At 37.4% G+C, this 19420-nt stretch overlaps 1 protein-coding gene across 1 annotated transcript in view; it reads left to right on the top strand.

Annotated features, from left to right (window-relative positions):
• Positions 1–19420, top strand: part of AP3B1 (adaptor related protein complex 3 subunit beta 1) — a gene marked incomplete in the record, with an annotated part of 140574 nt that overhangs the window by 108899 nt on the left and 12255 nt on the right. The window contains 1 exon segment of the mRNA XM_072416305.1: positions 7672–7769. Coding sequence (XP_072272406.1) covers positions 7672–7769 — 98 coding nt within the window.

The following is a 19420-nucleotide window of genomic DNA, read 5'->3' as shown; positions in this document are numbered from 1 at the left end:
TTGATGCACATGTTGTCCACTCTAAGTTTGACCTCATAAAATGGTAGAATTTGCCTCTGCCAGTTACTAGCTTTTGTCTGTTTAGGTGCGATCAGAAGGTAAGAGCTCTGTTTAAACTGAGTATTAGATAAGTTAGCTGGTTTAAAATGTAGCAATGCCATCCAGGGGTCCCTAGATACATGAACATAGAAAAGGCCAGACAGAAGTTTGAAAACTCCAGAAGCGAATGGCAAAGGAACATGTCCACCAGATATGCATTACATTACCAGGTTCCAGACAGCCCCTATAACAGTAACCAGACCCCTGACATGTACAGTGTTGGAGACGCGTCAGAACCATGTACCATCTGGCCATGACCTTTTAGGCAGATTCCACTGTTAAAGTATGGAGCAAGAGGCAACTCTGGACCAAGCTCTTTGCCATTCCCCACCTGGTCTTGAGTTTTTGAGATCAGCCTCCCATTTAGACACATAGGCATGTGTCTATATTCTGAGTTTGTTAAGCTCAGAATAAAATATTGATATTAATTTTGAAATCTGGGGTGTCTGTAAACAAATATGTTCCATGATGGAGAGTCTTAGAGGAACATATTCCAGAATAAGGGATTGCAGCCAGTGTCATATCTGCATATACCTAAAAAATTCTCTCCCTGGCACATCGCTGGTCATTGGAAAATGACCTGGAAGGAACAAATGTACCCAGCCTTAGTCTCTACCCATTCCTTCCCTCCTTCTCTATACCAGTTCTGTCCATTCTGACCTTCTGCCCCTTTCTTACTTCCAATCAGTTCTGTTGCGCACCCTCATTTTTCTTAACAAACCCCCTCTGGCTGCTTCTCACCACACCTCACAACACCCTTAACTTTCCACATTTCTCAAAACCACTGCTCCCACCACCACTTTTCACCACACCTTTCACCACTGTCCATCACTCCTAACACATCTGTACATTTTCCTCTATTCCTTAACCACCCCACCACTTTTCACCCATATTTCCCATGATCAAAACAAGAGAGTAACGGCATAAGAAAAAATAGAGAAAAAAAAAGCTAAGCTGCTTTCCCTATGCTCATTCCTACCATGGTCATAAATGTAATGTTTTGAGAATATCTTCCCAAATTGGTCTGAAATAATATAAATATATATTTTTATTTTTCAGTAAATGAAAGACCTCCCTGCTGCTAAAAAATGTGTACATCTGCATAACTGTAAATCTAATTTAGAAATTAGAGGCAATGTTAAACAGCTTATTGATGGAACAATTTGACTTTTCCTGTTTTGAATAAAGGATTCTTACTGTAATAAATAGGAGCACTGTACCATAACAAATTGATTTTATGCAGATCATCACCTTTATGTTCTGGGAGGTTTGCAATATCAGATATAAAAAAAATGATTACTTATTCCACCATTCCAAAGTAATTGTTTATTACTTTTCTATTATCCAAACACGACGGATCAATATTACCGAACAGCCAACAATGACCATCAGTGCTATAAATAGATTTCCTTCAAACATTGCCAGTATATTTGTTTTAGCAGTGCTTGCCAATGTTATCTCAATGACACCAATGCAACCAACCTGTTATAAGCACGAATTGTGCATGTGTGTGTGTCTGCTCATGTACATGCATGTTCACCAATGAGCCATACATTAGGATCACTTGGCTAATATTGCTTAGGTCCCCTTTGTGCTACCATAATCGCTTTATCTTACGATGACTACGCAAGGCCTCTGAAGCTGCCTTTTCATATTGAGCAGCAAGATCCTTTAAATCACACCACCTTTAGCCTGTCTTTTTCCATTAGTTCATTCTGCAGTAATCTCTTCCCCAGGTAAAAGATGCACACACATTGGGTCTTCTATAAGAAATCACAATTCATCAGGCAGAGACAACTTCCTATTTTACTCATATACTCAGATGCTCATGTGCCAATTGACGGCTCTTTTGGCAGTGGACAGGGGTTAACATGGGCACTCAAGACTGTTCTGTAGATATGCAACACTCAACACTCCTACCATTAGCACAGCTGACTAGGTTAAAAAAAAACAAGGGGACACTCAGTTTTTGATGGTAATCAATAGCAGAACAAAATGGGCATTTATAAGGCCTTAAGTGACTTTGAGAAGGACCCAATTGTAATGGGTAGACCGCTGGATAAGAGCATCTCCAAAGCAGCAGGTTTTTTTTTGTGTTTCTGGTATGCATTAGTTAGTACATACTAAATGTGTTTGAGTAGTTGCTGAGCTGTCCACTATTTGCTGCTGAAAGCATCTTCGATAGACACATGAGCATCAAAACTGCAAAATGGAGTAAGAGAATAAGGTGGCAAGGTCTGATGAATCACATTTTCTTTGGGATTATATGAAGGGCTCAGTACTCACCCAGAAAATAAAGGAGGCTTGTGGAGGTAATCTGACTTAAAGCATCTGCTTTTACCAGATGTATAGCTGGTGCCAAATGTAAAGCGATCAGCAGGTCAATATTGCCCTTAAAATTCTGCATGTGGCGTGGCATCTGATTTCCAAGATGTTCAAGACCTATAAATCCCCAGAGTATCCTCTATTCATTAAAATAGCCCCGCAGAGGTTCCCCCCAAACCTCTCTATATCCTTCCCTTAGCCTCCTAAAATACTCTAGCCTGCTGCACAGCCCCCTGTAGTGGCTCCTAGGTCTGCAAAGTGCCCGTCTGCCCCTTCCTTCAGGCCTCCACTGTGCTTTTCACATGTGCCTGCAACACAAAACCCCCCTAAGGCCCATCCAGAATCCCAAAACAATCTCAGAGCAACTAACAGTGCTGGGGTTTTGTCCCCCAACTGGCTACCAATGCTGGGGTATTCTTCCACTTAATATCCACTAACTGCCAGGATGTTTTTCACGCATTTCACACCAATTTGTGGGTGTTTTCCACTACCACTGACATGGAGCATTCTTTCCTTTTACTGACCAATGATACAAAAGCATTTTTTTTTCTTCCCACTGACAAAGTTGGGGAAATTATTTATATCTGTTGAATGCCAGAGCATTTTTCCCCGAATTATCTCTTTTACTGTCTATTGCATTTTTATTTCATTATCTCTTGATTTAGGAGGATGAACTTTGACTACTGAGATCTCTACTTGCTTTCCACATTACATAATCCTTCCCTTTTTGCATGTGTCATGTGGCAGACCACTGTTTTTGTTTATTTGCTGCTGCACAATATACTAAAGGTCCAACCTCTGTAAATGTTATCTTATAGCTTGTTTTCACTATTTTACTACACACATTTGCATTGCTGTTTGAGTTGCAGTGCGGTGTTGTCTGCAGCAGCTGCATCACACACAAAGCTAATATATGCTGCATATTTTAAAACTAACCACACATTGGACCATAGTGCATTCCTAGGGTAAATTTGGGGTGCCATTACCAAACAAAGGCAACCCAGCACACCAATACATGGGCTGTGCCTTGAGTTAGTGCAACCCAATAGTGAGAATGAGCCCATAATCTATTGTAATATAGGATATCTTGATATATTAGTTATGGTTGCGTAGTTTGTGTGAGCTTGCAAAGAATAGGTGGCACAGGGTAGGTGACCTAGAACTGAAAAAAATATGTAACTCTTGCCTTGGTCGTGTTTTATTAGAGTACAAAGCAACTAGTAATTTCACAAGTTTTAAAGCATGAAGTTTGGTCAAACATCACTCTTTTATAGTGTATATACCCTATGAAAAAATAATAACAGTTCCAGTGACTAATGCTGTCTAATAATATAGAGAGGACTATGCATCTTACTTGAAAAGTCTTGATATGTTTCCAGTTCTCTTTAGTTTTGGTGTAGTCTTCAGTGAGCTAAAATATGTTCCCACTCTTTTTACTTATAGCTTATGGGTACTAACAGGAAATGCTCGTGTTCTCCCCTGGACTTATTAGTACTTGTTGGGTCTGGTTTAATAAAACTCTCCAAGGCTGGAGAGGATACACTTTCATCAGTGAGGCTGGGGTGATCCAGCAAACCTGGAATTGATTTAGTCCAGGATTCAAAACATTTGCTAGCAAATAACTTTGAAGAAATCCATTGCAGGTTTGCTGGATCACCCAGCTTCACTGATAAAAGTGTATCCTCTCCAGCCTTGGAGAGCTTTAATAAATCCAAGCCCCTTAAGTAAAAAAGAGTAGGGATTGAAGTGTCAGGGAGAAATAGCCAGGGCAGTCCTATGTAATTGTAAAATAAACCTATAGTGAGAGAAATACTTGGGGCCATTTAACCTATAATAAGTATGCAGATTGGATGTTCTGATGCCACTTCATTTGCTTCATAATTGCAGCTAGCATTTTCAGAAGAATGACAACTTTTCTTTCGTTCAGCACAGGTTTTCAAAAAAAACACTTTTGTGTACTTCATTTTTTTATATCAAACAGCAGCAGCTTATTGCAAAAAATCATGGTACATTTACAGAACTGTACTTTTTTTTTGCCTTGTCTAAAACATAGCCTGCTTGTGAATAAAGAAAACCTCTGTTCAGATGAGGGTTTACTACTTTAAATAATTAGTGTTTTGTCAGTACTGTGAAACTCATTTTTTCTCTACTTTCTTCAAGAACCATACAGAATAAAAGCATCAATCGTCATAATCATTTTCTTTGCGTTGTTCCAGTAGAAGCACTTTGTCTTGCATCAAATGTAATTGATCCTGAAGCAGCGTAATCACAATTACTCACTTTCTTAATTGGCCTGCCCAAAATCAGAAAATGGAAACCGATCGGCAGTGTTTAGATCAATACCTTTATAGCGGAGTCTCTGGGGGTTGGGAGATAGTGGTAATGGGCAGATCAATTGACTTTGGATGCCAATCAGCAGCTATGTGTTTTGCATAGTAAATGCTGCTTACCTGCACAGAAGTCGGCATTCAACAGACGATATATTGAGATGTGAGGATTTTTGTTTTCTTAAAAAGAAAAACTAGGCATAAAATTCTAACTTTTTTTTTTAAACATACCTGGTCTGTTAAAGTATGTGGTGTGCAAGGCAGCACTTAAAATGAGTAAGAAGCAAAGTAATAAGGTGCATACAAGTTTGAATGATCAAAATATATCAATTCCCTCCTTAATGGAAGGATTTGATTTTGCTTATGTTTAGTAAGGTGAACAGCAATTCATATTGACCCAGCCTCTGAATTTTTCTACTAAAAGACCAGACTACTGAAAGTCTTTATAATGGAATCTCATAGCTGACAACCTTGCATACTTGTGCCTGTAGACTGGTAGGGGGGAAGCATTCTGGGTATGCAAGAGTTGCATTGATGCCTATGAACATGAAGGGGCAGAACATGGCTAAAATATCCTGTTGCCAGTTTTTTTTAATACAGGTTTACATTAAAAAAAAATCCGGCCATTGATAATCCGAATCCTTCAGTTTTCCGACATTGATTTCGGAGGCACTGTTTTCTGGAGGCACCGTTTATGTTTTGATGGTGCTGTTCCCCAGAATCAGCTGTTAGCTCTTGCTTTTCCTCCATAAATTGAAGCTGTTCCTGTTGCTGAGAATGCTGTTACTGTCAGTCCTCAAGATGATCATCCTGACAGCCCATCTGCTGTTTAGCTTCTTTACGAGGGTACAGTGATGATTAAAATTCTGAGGCACTTTTTAGTTTGTTAGCTGAACTAAAATTCTGTAAAACTGTTTTATTTAGTTGGGGAACATAAAAATGTAATTTGCGTTTAGCATTTATACCCTTCAAAAATCCTGAATTTTTGAAAATCCGTCACTTCTCCAACACAAGAAAGGATCATTCATCCTCTGTTGATCCCATTTCAAGATCTTTTCTTTAAAAAGTTAAACCCATCCATAACCAATGGTAAATATTCTTTTTAAATATCAAGGACATTAATCAATTGATTTTTCAATTACACATAATTGTATTGTTTATTAAAATGGACCTAAATGAATATCCAAAATCAATATTTAACGATATTGTAGGATGCTAGCTGCTTGTTTCTGTGTGGTATTGTTTATTGTTTTTTTTTTTTATTGATCTACTATGTCGTTTTGCTATGCTTATACCTAATGTATATGGTGTCTGCATTGCTGCTATAGGGGAGATGCAGTTTTTTAAAATTCTTTATATTCTGTATAAAACACCACTATATGTCTTTAGTAATGTTCATAAAGGGTTTCCAAAGTCCAGATCAAAGAGGGTAACAGATAAATGTGATTCAGTGTCATAATGTGGTCATAAATAGGGGTATATTTTGCATAATATATGTAGTGTTCTCCCCAGTCTCTTTTAGCTGGGCACACCACCCGGCACTTGGGTGGTTACTTTTCAGTAACCACCCATATTCTGCCTTATGGTTACTGAAAAATTGGGCCGCAATACAGGGGCTGCCACTCGCATGCAGCTTTTCCCACGCAGTTGAAAAAAAATCTCTGGGGAGAATAGTGATATGTTTATAACATGGATGTGCAACAATCTTGTCATAAATAGAGACCACTGTTGTGATTCAACCAACAGGCTAAAAAATTCTAGTTGGTGACATGCAACCACTATTCTTTGCATAGTCGGTTGTATATGTCGAGATCTGCAAAGCTAGTTGTTCTTTATAAATGAAGGATAAGATTCTTATGTGCATGCCCAACCTTTGAATGTCAGTTTGGTTTTCACCTGACCAAAAATAGGAACTAACGCACTTGGTTATAAGTTTATGTTTTTATTATGTGTATGGTGCCCTTTGCTCAAAAGCACACAGTTTACTGAAATATGATCATTTGAAATGACAGATGATTGAACAAGTGCTGCACACACCACTTCCATAGGAAAGCACAGAGCTTGTTCCCTTGGGGGACCTCTGTATACACGCTGGATTTTCACCCGAAACCAGCATGATAATTTGTCTCCATGGAGAATTATCTGGCCTTTTTATGAAGCTTTACTCATAGGAGTGTGATTGAATGTTGCCTTTAGGGTGGTCCTGGAGCAGCCACTATAGAGCTTCTTTTTTCCTCCCTGTTGGATTGCTTATTTAATATGCATGATGGGGAATTTATCAAGGATTCTGCATCAGAAGTGAAGTTGATGAGCTGTAAAAAAAAAAATTTGTGCCACTGGAGGCAAATCTGTGCCAAGACTATTGCCAAGGGGGTGAATTCAGCCCTCCAGTAATTGTCCAGCTAGAATAGGCTGTTATAAAGAGCAGCTAATGTTCAAGTAATCAACTTGCTGTTCTGATTAAGATGGTGGTAAACTTTACACACCCAATCTCTTAGCCAAAAAATTAATACGTTAACAAATGACATGCCTAAAAAATGGGTTTTTCTGGGGTCATATAAAAAAAATACAAAACAGCTTTATTAAGATAAAAAATAGAAGTATTTTATAACAATTTAGGTTTGGTACAATAAACACGATACTTTTATGTTGCTCCTATAATGAGAAAATTTGGTAGATTCTTCCCCATATATTGAACACCTCAACGCATTTCACATTCCCATTTTTTAGGCATGGTTTTGCCATTTGAAGTAATTAGAGCAGCCAAGGTGTTAAAGTGAAGTAACTTTAGTGGATGAATAGCAGAGAGATAGAATAAAAATAATATAACAAATATTTTCCCATTGGTTTATTTGTATGTTGTTCACAATTCTTACATCCTCTTTATTTGTATTTATTTGTAATATTTTTTTTCTCCCAGCACTAAAGAAGACCAGTTTACAGTTGGAATTCAACCACCAGCAGGGGAACTTCTCTTACCAGTTACTATGTCAGAAACAGACTTCAAGAAAGAGCAGGGTAAGATTTAATAACTCTGTAATGGTGATTAAGTTGTTGGTTTTCCTTTTCAGAATACAGTATCATGCACCAGTCATTAGTAATACACAGAACTAGGACGGGGAGGGAGTTAGAGAAATATCATCACAAATGTAGATTTAGCAGTGAAAGTTTAAATGTATCCACACTTAAAAACAATGTAATATATTGTAGTTTACAAGTAATTTTTTCCAATATGCGATCATTTATAGCGGTTATAGTGATTTCTAGTTGTCAGAAACCCATGTCAATTCCTATAAACTGAAAAGACAGCAGAAACAACATAAGTGGTTTTTCAAACTACTAATCCCATCACCCACCATCTAAAGATGTACAAAGGCAGACATGTTGAAAATTAGCCTCTGTTACAACCATGGTTCCATTTATAGATACAGTGTAGACACTAAATGACTGGAAGTGTTGTTTTTTTTTTTTACACAATTACCAGGTAAAGATAAAGGTAAAAAATAAAATGGAGAGATTGTATAATAGGTTCAGGTTTACCAGCATAGATCCTAATCCTAGCTAAAGATCAGTTGAATGTGTTCATAGGCATCTCTAAACATTCAACTTGACAGAAAAGGAAATAAAATCCAAGTTATTTTATCTACATCAAATAATAAAAAAAAAAACAACATATAACTTTAAAGAATAAAACTACACAACATGAACTTGTAGAGTGTGAATAGCAATGCTGTTTTATATTTAAAGACACAAGCGGCATAAGAGGGACAATCCCTTTATGAACAATAATACACAGCAAAGTAGAGGGGATAACAACGCAGTTCACTAAGAATTTAGCTTCTTCGGGGTAAATACATGCTATAAAATAGGAAGTGAAGATAGCTCTGTCAATGGAAAAATTCAGATCAATGGATCTGGTTAACAAAAAAAAATATGTTAATATTGTATCTAACACAAGTGATATTGAAAGGTTAGATGGATTCCAAACTTGGGAGCCGCACGGGGGACCATCAGCAGAACAAGTGTATAGAGATGCACAGACTTTGAAAAAATAAGTCCACGCGTTTCTTTTTAATATTTGATGTAAATAAAGGAATTTGTATTTTAATTTTAATCCATTTTCTGTCATATTGAGTGTTTAGAGGTACAGTTAGGTCCATAAATATTTGGACAGAGACAACTTTTTTCTAATTTTGATTCTGTACATTACCACAATTAATTTTAAATGAAACAACTCAGATGCAGTTGAACTGCAGACTTTCAGCTTAACTTGAGTGGGTTGAACAAAAAGATTGCATAAGAATGTGGGGAACTAAAGCCCTTTTTTTTACACAATCACTTCATTTCAGGGGCTCAAAAGTAATTGGGCAATTGACTCAAAGGCTATTTCATGGGATGGTGTGAGCAATTCCTTCGTTATGTCATTATCAATTAAGCAGATAAAAGGCCTGGAGTTGATTTGGGGGGGGGGGTGGTTGTATGTGGAGGATTTTGCTGTGAACAGACAACAAGGAGCTCTCCATGCAGGTGAAACAAGCCAACCTTAAGCTGCAAAAACAGAGAAAACCCATCCAAGAAAAATGCTACAATATTAGGAGTGGCAAAATCTACAACAAAGCACTGGTGAACTCGGCAACGCCAAAATATCTGGACGTCTACGGAAGACAACAGTGGTAGATGATCGCAGAATCATTTCCATGGTGAAGAGAAACCCCTTCACAACAGCCAACCAAGTGAACAACACTCTCCAGGAAGTAGGCGTTTCGATATCCAAGTCTACCATAAAGAGAAGACTGCATGAAAGTAAATACAGAGGGTGCACTGCAAGGTCCAAGCCACTCATAGGCCTCAAGAATAGAAAGGCTAGATTGGACTTTGCTAAAAAAAAAACATCTAAAAAAGCCAGCACAGTTCTGGAAAAACATTCTTTGGACAGATGAAACCAAGAACAACCTTTACCAGAATGATGGCAAGAAAAAAGTATGGAGAAGGCATTGAATAGCTCATGATCCAAAGCATACCACATCATCTGTAAAACATGGCGGAGGCAGTGTGATGGCTTGGGCGTGCATGGCTGCCAGTGGCACTGGGACACTAGTGTTTATCCATGATGTGACACAGGACAGAAGTAGCCGAATGAATTCTGAGGTGTTCAGAGACATCCTGTCTGCTCAAATCCAGCTAAATGCAGTCACATTGATTGGGAGGCGTTTCATATTACAGATGGACAATGACCCAAAACATACAGCCAAAGCAACCAGGAGTTTATTAAAGCAAAGAAGTGGAATATTCTTGAATGGCCAAGTCAGTCACCTGATCTGAACCCAATTGAGCATGCTTTTTACTTGTTGAAGACTAAACTTCAGACAGAAAGGCCCACAATGAAACAGGAATTGTAAGCTGCTGCAGGCCTGGCAGACATTAAAAAGGAGAAAACCCAGCATCTGGTGATGTCCATGAGTTCAAGACTACAGGCTGTCATTGCCAGCAAATGGTTTTCAACCAAGTATTAGAAATAAACATTTTATTTTCAGCTTTTTAATTTGTCCAATTACTTTTGAGCCCCTGAAATGAAGTGATTGTGTTAAATAAAAGGCTTTAGTTCCTCACATTTTTATGCAATCTTTTTGTTCAACTTACTGCATTAAACCTGAAAGTCTGCAGTTCAACTGCATCTGAGTTGTTTCATTTAAAATTAATTGTGGTAATGTACAGAGCCAAAATTAGAAAAAGTTGTCTCTGTCCAAATATTTATAGACCTAACTGTTGCTATAAGAATCCCAATGTGAGTTATGAACACATTCAATTGATCTGTGTAAAAAAATAAAAACTAATGCAGCCACCACATCAAAGTGTAGTAGGCGGCAGAATATTATTTTTTATTTTTTAAATACATTGTAAATTCTAATCTAGTCTCAGTTAAGCTCTTTCCCATCCTGTGTGCTATGTTACTGTATCAGGATAAATACGTTCAGTTGTAGGGGTGTCAGGTGTGAAAGGCAGAGTGCTAATGCCTTGTCACTTGTCACCAGCTGACAGATGACAGGATATGTGCTTGCTGTTCAGAATGCTTTTGATACAAGCAGGCACCACTAGTTCTGCTTCATCTTTATAGCGATGTCACGTTAACATACATTCCATACTAAAAAGTATAATGCACTTCTGCACTAAAACTTTCATAGCCATCCCTCTGCTCTGCATACTAATTTTTACTAGATAATCCCTAAAATTCATGTAGGCTGTACACGATTTCTCATTTGTCCCCTTTATTTCTGTGTGTGCTTCCTTCATCACAAGTTTTGTTTTTATTCCCAATAGCACAAAGAACCATTAGCATAAGTCTTAATTCATGCTTGTTTGGTCTGATTTCAATATGCTGGAAGTGAATTACTTGTAATGAATGACTACACTTTTGATGCCACCTTTGTTCTTCCCCTTATGCTGTTATAGGTATATTCTCAGTTGTACTGAGATCTGATCTACTATGTGTATTTTCTTGCTCTTTCAAAAAAAACCATGGCGCATGTTGTTATTAGAAATCAATGGCCCCACACCTTGTCCTGTTCTAGAAAGGACATGATATATTAAAGCTAATCTATGGTAACTTTAAATTGAAAATGTAAAGGCATCCTGTCACTGAAAGCGCAGTCAGATCAAGGTAACTTAACATGTATGTTCCTCTGTGCCTAGCTTATCTTTACATATTATTACTGGGTGTGGGATGTGAGATGATAGAATTAACTTTTAGTTTAATATCCAGTATAAAGTTCTGTGCACTGTGTGGGGGTACTGGTACTGATTTTCTGGTTCTGTGAGTGTAACCATGTCATAATACTAAATGTTTTAGAATCATGCCATACCTGTAAAAGAAGTGTATACATGTTTGTTTTAATCTGCCTCCAAACACTGCTCTGACTCTGAGAAATATTCATGTGAATGCTGTTGGAAAACCAACTCTTCTCTGAGAATGTTAATCTTCTGGGTCTCCCACAGTTTTCACTGGTACTACTTGATCACCTCCACATTATCACTGTGTCCTGTAATATCCTGTAATGTCAGCAGGAGGGTCCAGTAAGAGCTACAGGGGGCCCAGGAGATTGACACTCTGCTTTCACAGGTATAGTATAGTGAGAAGGCTTCTTTATTTTTTTTTCTGTTTGTTGACCAATATGTTTTCTCCTATTGTCTCACAGCAGCGTGGAAACAATAGACTCCTCAATATTGGTAGCCAGAGACCATATTTTGTTTTTTGTGTTGTTTTTTGTGTTTTTTTTTTTTTTTTTTTATGGCAAGAAAGAGATCCTTTGTTATGGACAATATTGTGCATTAAGTGCCAGCTGATTGGGAAGAAGGCTTTTATTTATAGGTCTACTTTAAGGGTAAAGAGACAAAAAACATGCCGAAGGCCTATCTTTAGAAGGCCTCCATCGCTTTTTTGCTATTCCCTGTCATTTTTCCTGACGCTTTAATTTAGTGTTATACAGTGTAACCATATGTTATTTAATGTATACTTTTGGTCCATCTATGAAGCAGCCATATGAATTTATTGAACTGGGAGGCAAGCAATATGCAAAATTGGAGCAAGAAGGAGGAAACCTGTCATGGGTTATATGACCTTGCTAATCTTTTGTTCACAAATATTCTCTACATCAGTATGAAGGCAACACACCAAAGGGTGTTGCTGTCTCCAACTGCTTTTCCTAGACAAACTATAAAACACCAACCCATTATGGTGTATTTCATATGATATCCTGTGGAGAATGGAAACTGCTCTCCTTTATAATGGGCCCCCTATAAAAACAAAGACTGGAGATATACATCTGTTACTGACTGTAAATGCTTTCCGTAAACAAAGAAGTTGGAAACATTATGCTTTGGCCCCAAATTCTCTTAAAGGCTTTTATAGATTTTCTGATATGTCCCCTTTACAGACTCTTCTCCAGTTAAAGTAAGGATTTATCCTAAAAGGTAAATTTCAGGGTACAATTCAGGTTTATGTGAACCTTTAAGGTTTTATGTAAAATACTGTCTTTGTAATGTTTGTTTTGATGCTGTTTTGTCATCTTTCTTGCTGTTTTTGCTTACTGCTGGCTTTAAGCCTTCCTTGCTGCTTTATCACTGCTCTGCAAGTAAAGGTGAGTTTGCAGCTTGTCATCTGTCTTCAGGCATTAACAATAAATGTCATTACAGCAAAATTTCTATCTTGGTCATTTTAATGTACGCTAATGTACACTAATTTTATCTATTGTAGTAAAGTTGATGTTTTTTAAATAGGAATATGAAAAAAAAAACATGTTGGTAGCTAATGTAGAGAATATGTAGCAGCCCAAATATCTCTTATACTAACAACACAGTATTTGTGTATATTAAGATACATAGCATGTATAATAAGATACATAGCATGTCTGTAGAATAGGATAAAAAATGTGTGTGTAAGCTGCTGGAAATGTGTGCTGGGCCCATTATGTTTTATTCATGCAAAGTATATACACTCACGTGCGGGTGTCAGTCTGTGAAAAGTAAAGCTGCCATAGACATCTAATAGTACTCGGGTGTCCAGGTACCCCTTACGTACTGTGGACCTCCGTGTTCTGAATTGTGCAAGGGCAAAAAGATGGATATCATTTAATGCCTTAACATGCACTGTATAATATGTGCTTTACCTTTATTTCATCTATCCTCTCCAGCATATATTTACTTTCATTCTGCACAGCTACATTCATCACCAGAAGCCAAAGAAAGACCCGGGTACTTCTGGCAATGGAGAGCCATTCAGCATTTTTCTGTTAGATGTATTCAACATTCCATATCATTGTTTCTTTTATGTTTCATATTACCATTTCTTTAAAATGTATTATTTCTATTTGAGCTCATATATCCTCAAACAATGACTCAAAGTAAGGGCGTGCTATTGGCTTTCCTAAGCAAGTTAGTATTTTGATTTCACTTCACCTGAAGTTTTGGAGTTGAGGTTTAGAATAAGGTGTCATATTGTCATGGTATAGAGTTGTTTTTTCCTGCTCATGTATAATATGCTTAAAGCTATTAGGGCTACAAGCATCAGATTCCTAAAGGAATCAAATTCAGTATGCTTTTACTGTAGATGCTTTAGAGTAACTTTTTTTTTTTTTGCTTCTCAAGCATTCACTAGGAGCTGCTTCTCAGTTCTTTTGAGATGTTTTATTCTTTTAAGTTGACTCCTAGAAACAAAAAAGTAGCTGAGATGTGCAAATGCCGATATACTTGGTTTCCAAAGCTTGTCTCACACAGTCAGATTACATCTAATAGAACAGCTACATTTGCTATGTAGTGGAAAAAGGTTTAAACTAGTTTAGGTAATCCTACAGACAATGGACCTAATTTATTAAAGCCCTCCAAGGCTGGAGGATACACTTTCATCAGTGAAGCTGAGTCATCTGGTCCAGGATTCAAAACATTTGTTAGCAAATAGCAAATGACTTTGAAGAAATCCATTCCAGGTTTGCTGGATCACCCAGCTTCACTGATAAAAGTATATCCTCTAACTGTATCCTTTATATATGAAAAAATACTTGCTTGGAGTTCTACTTTTTTTTAAATAAAAAAAAAAAAGTGATGGTTTTCCTTTAAATATTAAAATATTAAGATAGGAAGCTGACATCTAACCTGATGACCAATATCACATCTTCTGTAAAGTTTGAAAACTTTTCCTTGAATAGAAGTAAAGCACAAGTTTATTTTGTAGTCTCTTTGTGACCACGGTTTACCTTTTTCTATTTTGGAAGGGCAGCGCTTGAAATTTAGAGCCAAGGTGCTCACTTTGTCTTATTAAGATTTATGAATCTATCTCTTAAATCCCCTGCAAGCAAGATGCTAATTCTTTAACTAGTTGGACATTTACTATTCTCTGCCCCTTAACCACCTCAAGCAATCATATTTGATGCCCTTTAATTAGACCAGCATTTTTTTTTCCTCGGGGTTCTTTTCCACCTCAGCAATCGAGACAATACATTTGCTTACCATGCTGCTCTCCTAAGTGTTCTTTTGCATGTAAATTAATCTTAATTCAGTTTACACTGTCATGCTGAGTGGTACAAATTGCCTATAACAATAAAACAGCACGAGTTAAAACAGGAGGGGGATGGGAAGGCAGGTTGAGTGTGTGCTTGTTCCGATAGGATGTTACTTTTCTTTATGCCAATACATTAGCTGGCATTAATGAATCTCCTCTTCTGAACAACATGGTATAGTTGATTTTTTTAATTTTACTTCAATGGAGCAGTTCCTCGTCTTTTATTGAGGAAGTTAGACAAAGCATTAATGACTAGAGTGTTAAGGTTAAATATGAAGCCATGCTTCCACTTGTATGAATGCTATCCATCTTTCCATTTGCAGGAGCTTTACAAAAAGTCCTTGCTTTGTACGAAATTTCCTTTAATTATGGGCTGCAGGAAACAGGCTTTTAACATAAACATAGTTGCATTCATTTATTGAACATTTGCTCTTCAATATAGCTTAATGGAGTAGGTTTAAATCCTAAATGAGTGTACACATCTCCCGGCACTGTTAGGTCAGCCTGTGCTCTCTGCTTAAAAGCTAGTATATACTGTCTGCGTTTTCTTATTCTTTTCTTCAGCCCCCCCTCTGCTGCTGAGGCTACTGTCTAATAGTTTGGTTAAAAAAGCAAAAATAGCATGTTATGTTCTTCAATATCATGACATTGCTAGACGCAGTGTTGGTTTCCAACTTTTTTTTGGTTGTCCTTTACCTGAGAGTACATCAGAAATACTTTACTAAGTGCATGAATAGACAAAACTTTTTTCTGTTTTGAGAAGAAAAAGGTTCAACCCACTGCTGGTTTGGTGACTGTGTACCAATGGGTATTTAATATCTCTGTTCACTTCTGATCCAGGAGGCACAGCTGAAAGAGGAAAGCTCCCAAAGTGAGGGAAATCTCCCACTTAGACATCTGACCCAGGAACCCACTGGAAGTTTTACCCTTACCTCTTGTACCTTCAATGCATATTTTCCCCACTTTCTTTTTAGATGACAATACTTACCACTATAAATAAAGGGTGAACTTCCAAAATGGGGATATAGACCGCAATAAAAGCTTTACAGAGGCTCTAATCATTCCTCACTCTGGCCTCCCGAAAATACTAGCTGCATGACATTTATGCTGAGGCTGGCTGCAAGAACAAGTATGTGTATAATGAAAGTTAAAGTCAGACATCTGTATTCTGGGTTAATGATTTAACAGATTTAAGGCAGAGAGTCGGCCTGAAAGGACAGCAATGGCAGCCTCCATATTGACAACAGTGACGTCTCACTAGAGGAAACTACTCTTAAAGTGTATTTTTGGGCACAAAATAAAGCAAACATTTAGTACATCTCAGCAATGCCTGCACATTTCCCTGGGGGTTATTTCTTTAAGATCTCATTAATTGTCTCACAGTGATCTCCTAACTTCCGGTTGTGCCAGAAGCAGTGATTATAGAAACCGAGTTCCCCCCTGCTGGACTACAGAGTACCTGCTCCCACTCCTCGTCTCTATGGTGGAGGAGTTCATTAGTACAGCAGATGATAAGTTGTAGGCCTTACAACACTGCTTGGGATCTCAGTACAGCAGATACACTGTGTTTTTAGCTCACTACAGGGAGTTAAGTGCTCCAGTTTTCCAGTATATCAGCAGATATTTTTCTGTGCTTGCAGATTTTTTTTGTTATGTGCGGTATTTCGGGTTTTCCCCTCAGACATACATTTTTCCTTTCCATTTTTTTTTTTTTTTTTTTTTTTTTTGCAGAAGCTTCCCATGTGCTTCAACCTTTTTTTTTAGTATGTGTGTTCTGGTCAAATTAATGTGATCTTCATCTGAAGTTACTGTAGGGGTAATTTTTCCCTTAGAGTCCACCCACTGTGATTTTATAAAGAAAAAGGCTTTTAGTGACTTTACAAATCCAAAGTTTCCATAGGTAGGGTGTTGGCTGGGTCCCAAACCACAGACATATCAAACTTACCTGTCAAAGGCTTTTGTTTTTTCTTGCTGACTACTTGAATATATTGGACTTTATTATTTCACATTTTGTGTTATCTTATTATGCAGTGTTTTGTGAACCTCTCACCCAGAGAATGTGGCTATCCTAGGTCCCTGCAAAAGTCATTAGCAAAACGCTGCAACCCCAAAACGGACTTTGTAAATGTTCTGCCTAACTTGCTTTGGAGGGAAAATAAAACCTGAATTTAGAACATGGATGATGGGAAATTTTATGGGTTTTCTAGTCTGACCACCCTGGACACAGATACATTCCAGATTATTAGACTGCTTGGAAAATATAGCAGCAGTTACCAAAAAAATGATTTACCAGTTTAATTTCTTTACCATCTCTGTCACACTACAAATTTTATTCATTATCCAGCTGTAACATGGTGGAAGTATTTGTAGGACTACAAGTGTCAGGAAAGGTAAAGAATGCCACAAAACTCTCAGGCACTGCTTAATTAAAAGTTAATACTTAACTCTATTGGATGCATACAATGGTCCAAAACCACAACAGTTCCAGCAGCAAGATCACACAACACTTACCCCAGGGAGAGCCCATTGTTATATACTTTAACTAGGAAAAATCAGATTTGGGAGAAGCTGGCATTTCTTTACGCCTATCCAGAAAATGTCAGCGTCAGCACTCAATTCTCTGATATTTGGAGTTAAAAATTATACACTGATCTTAACCAATCAAATAATTGCATGACAATTACTAGTTAGACCAAACCGCCTTGTTACATTATATTATGAAAAAGCTTGCAATTGTTAGTATGAAATTATATTTTGTATATTACCAGCGGCTTTTTCATATGACCCATCAGGGCATACCAGCCATAACTTTCTGCTTATCAGGTCACTCCCACCCTACCAAGTGTGGGAAGGAGGACACAAGATGATCACAAAGGGACAGGCTAGACAATTTACACAAATCCACCAGTACATCCACATAACATGTATTCAGTATTCCATATTTTTGTATTTAACTTGATAAAAAAGATTAACCCTTAGGTGTCTTTTTAGTGGAATATTCGGAAAGCCTTACCGTTCCTGCTACACCAACTCTATACTGAACCTTCAGTCATCAGTTTTATATTCTTTGTAAAGGTGCGTACACACTTCCAATTTTTATAGTTCCAATCGAACGACGAACGATCGATTGGGCAAAAAATCGTTCGTAAAAAAGTAACCAACGACGCCGACGAACGAGGAAACTCGTTAGAAACGAACGACCGGACCGGCGGATAGGATTGGGCGACGATCGTTGAACATCGTTCGTGTGTACGGTCGTTCGTTGATCGTCCATGTTCAGAGCATGCGTAATGAACGAACGTTCGTTCACTTTCCTGTCGTGCACACAGTTCCTCTATCGCTCAAACGATCGTATCTATTGTGTGTACAATATCTACGAACGATCGTGTCGTTATCTCTATGTGCAGGATCGGTGCTATACGATCGTTCGTATATATCGTGCAGGATCGTTCGTCGTTGGTTTTCCAACGATAATAATTGGAAGTGTGTACGTAGCTTTACAGTAATCTGGAAGACTTAAAGATTTAATTTTCTTTTTAAAATCAAATAACAGAAAATAACACTCCTAAAATAGTGTAAACTTGTCAGTTGTTTCTGATAATAAGTATTATATTCACCCAAGTTTAGACGAGTCTTCTGCTGCATGGAGACAACTTTTTTTATTTTGACTGATTGAATTTATTTCTCCATCCTGCCACAATTATTGCATGACTTTTTATATGTAGACAGTGCTTTTAATATGATCTTTTGCCACATAATTTTGGGTGGGATATATTCGACACACTATATACACTTATGGCTTTGCGTTTTATTTATACAGAGCATTTAATCTAGGCCACTAAAAGAATTTTATGGTTTTCTATGTGTGTTAATGGAACATTTCCTTACATTTTATGCATAATATAAAATATCTCACTTTGAGTTTTCCTACAGTAGTAAATTCTGTAGGTAAATATTATTTTTAACTGCTACCTTGAGCTAAAAATTGATTGATGAAGATGGAAAATGCCATTTTACTGTATTCGTAAAATCAAGACTAGTTTTGCTTTCATTTTTGCAGTTTTAACTTTAAAGAAGAACCCTGCCAAGCACTTCTTTAAAAGCTGTAAATAAAAAAAGAAAATATTTCATAGTGACAAACTATCAAATTATCACTTTATCTGATTATTCACTGATGAGACCTGGCTTGATATTTGCTGTCCCTAGTCAGTTTTTTTTGTAACATTTGGAGTTATGAGATCTGGATAACCAGACACATTCAGTTCTTTACCAATAATAATTTGGGGCCTAAAATAATTTTAATTAAAAAAAAAAAATCAAACTAAACCCGCTATATTTGCCTATCCTCACTCATTGCAAGGCATTTTGTGAAAGGACCTTTAGCCAAGTTAATTTTGCCAGGATGATCTAACTTAAGCATAGGTGAGCGGGGCTACCCGGAGTGATCAGGCTTGTAGGGATTTGCTGAAGGGACAACGCCTGTCCTGTTCTGCAACAATGACCTGCCTGATCCAGCATTCTTGCAAGTCAAACTTTAGTTCTGCTTTAAAGTGTACCTAAACCCAGGGGTAGACAACCCTTTTATTTAAAGTAAATATTTTGTTTGTGTTTTTTTTTT

Source organism: Pyxicephalus adspersus, chromosome 6 (assembly GCF_032062135.1).
Source record: "Pyxicephalus adspersus chromosome 6, UCB_Pads_2.0, whole genome shotgun sequence".
NCBI classification, from domain to species: domain Eukaryota; kingdom Metazoa; phylum Chordata; class Amphibia; order Anura; family Pyxicephalidae; genus Pyxicephalus; species Pyxicephalus adspersus.
Note: the sequence above shows the minus strand (reverse complement) of the source record. Positions and strands in the feature narration are given on the sequence as shown.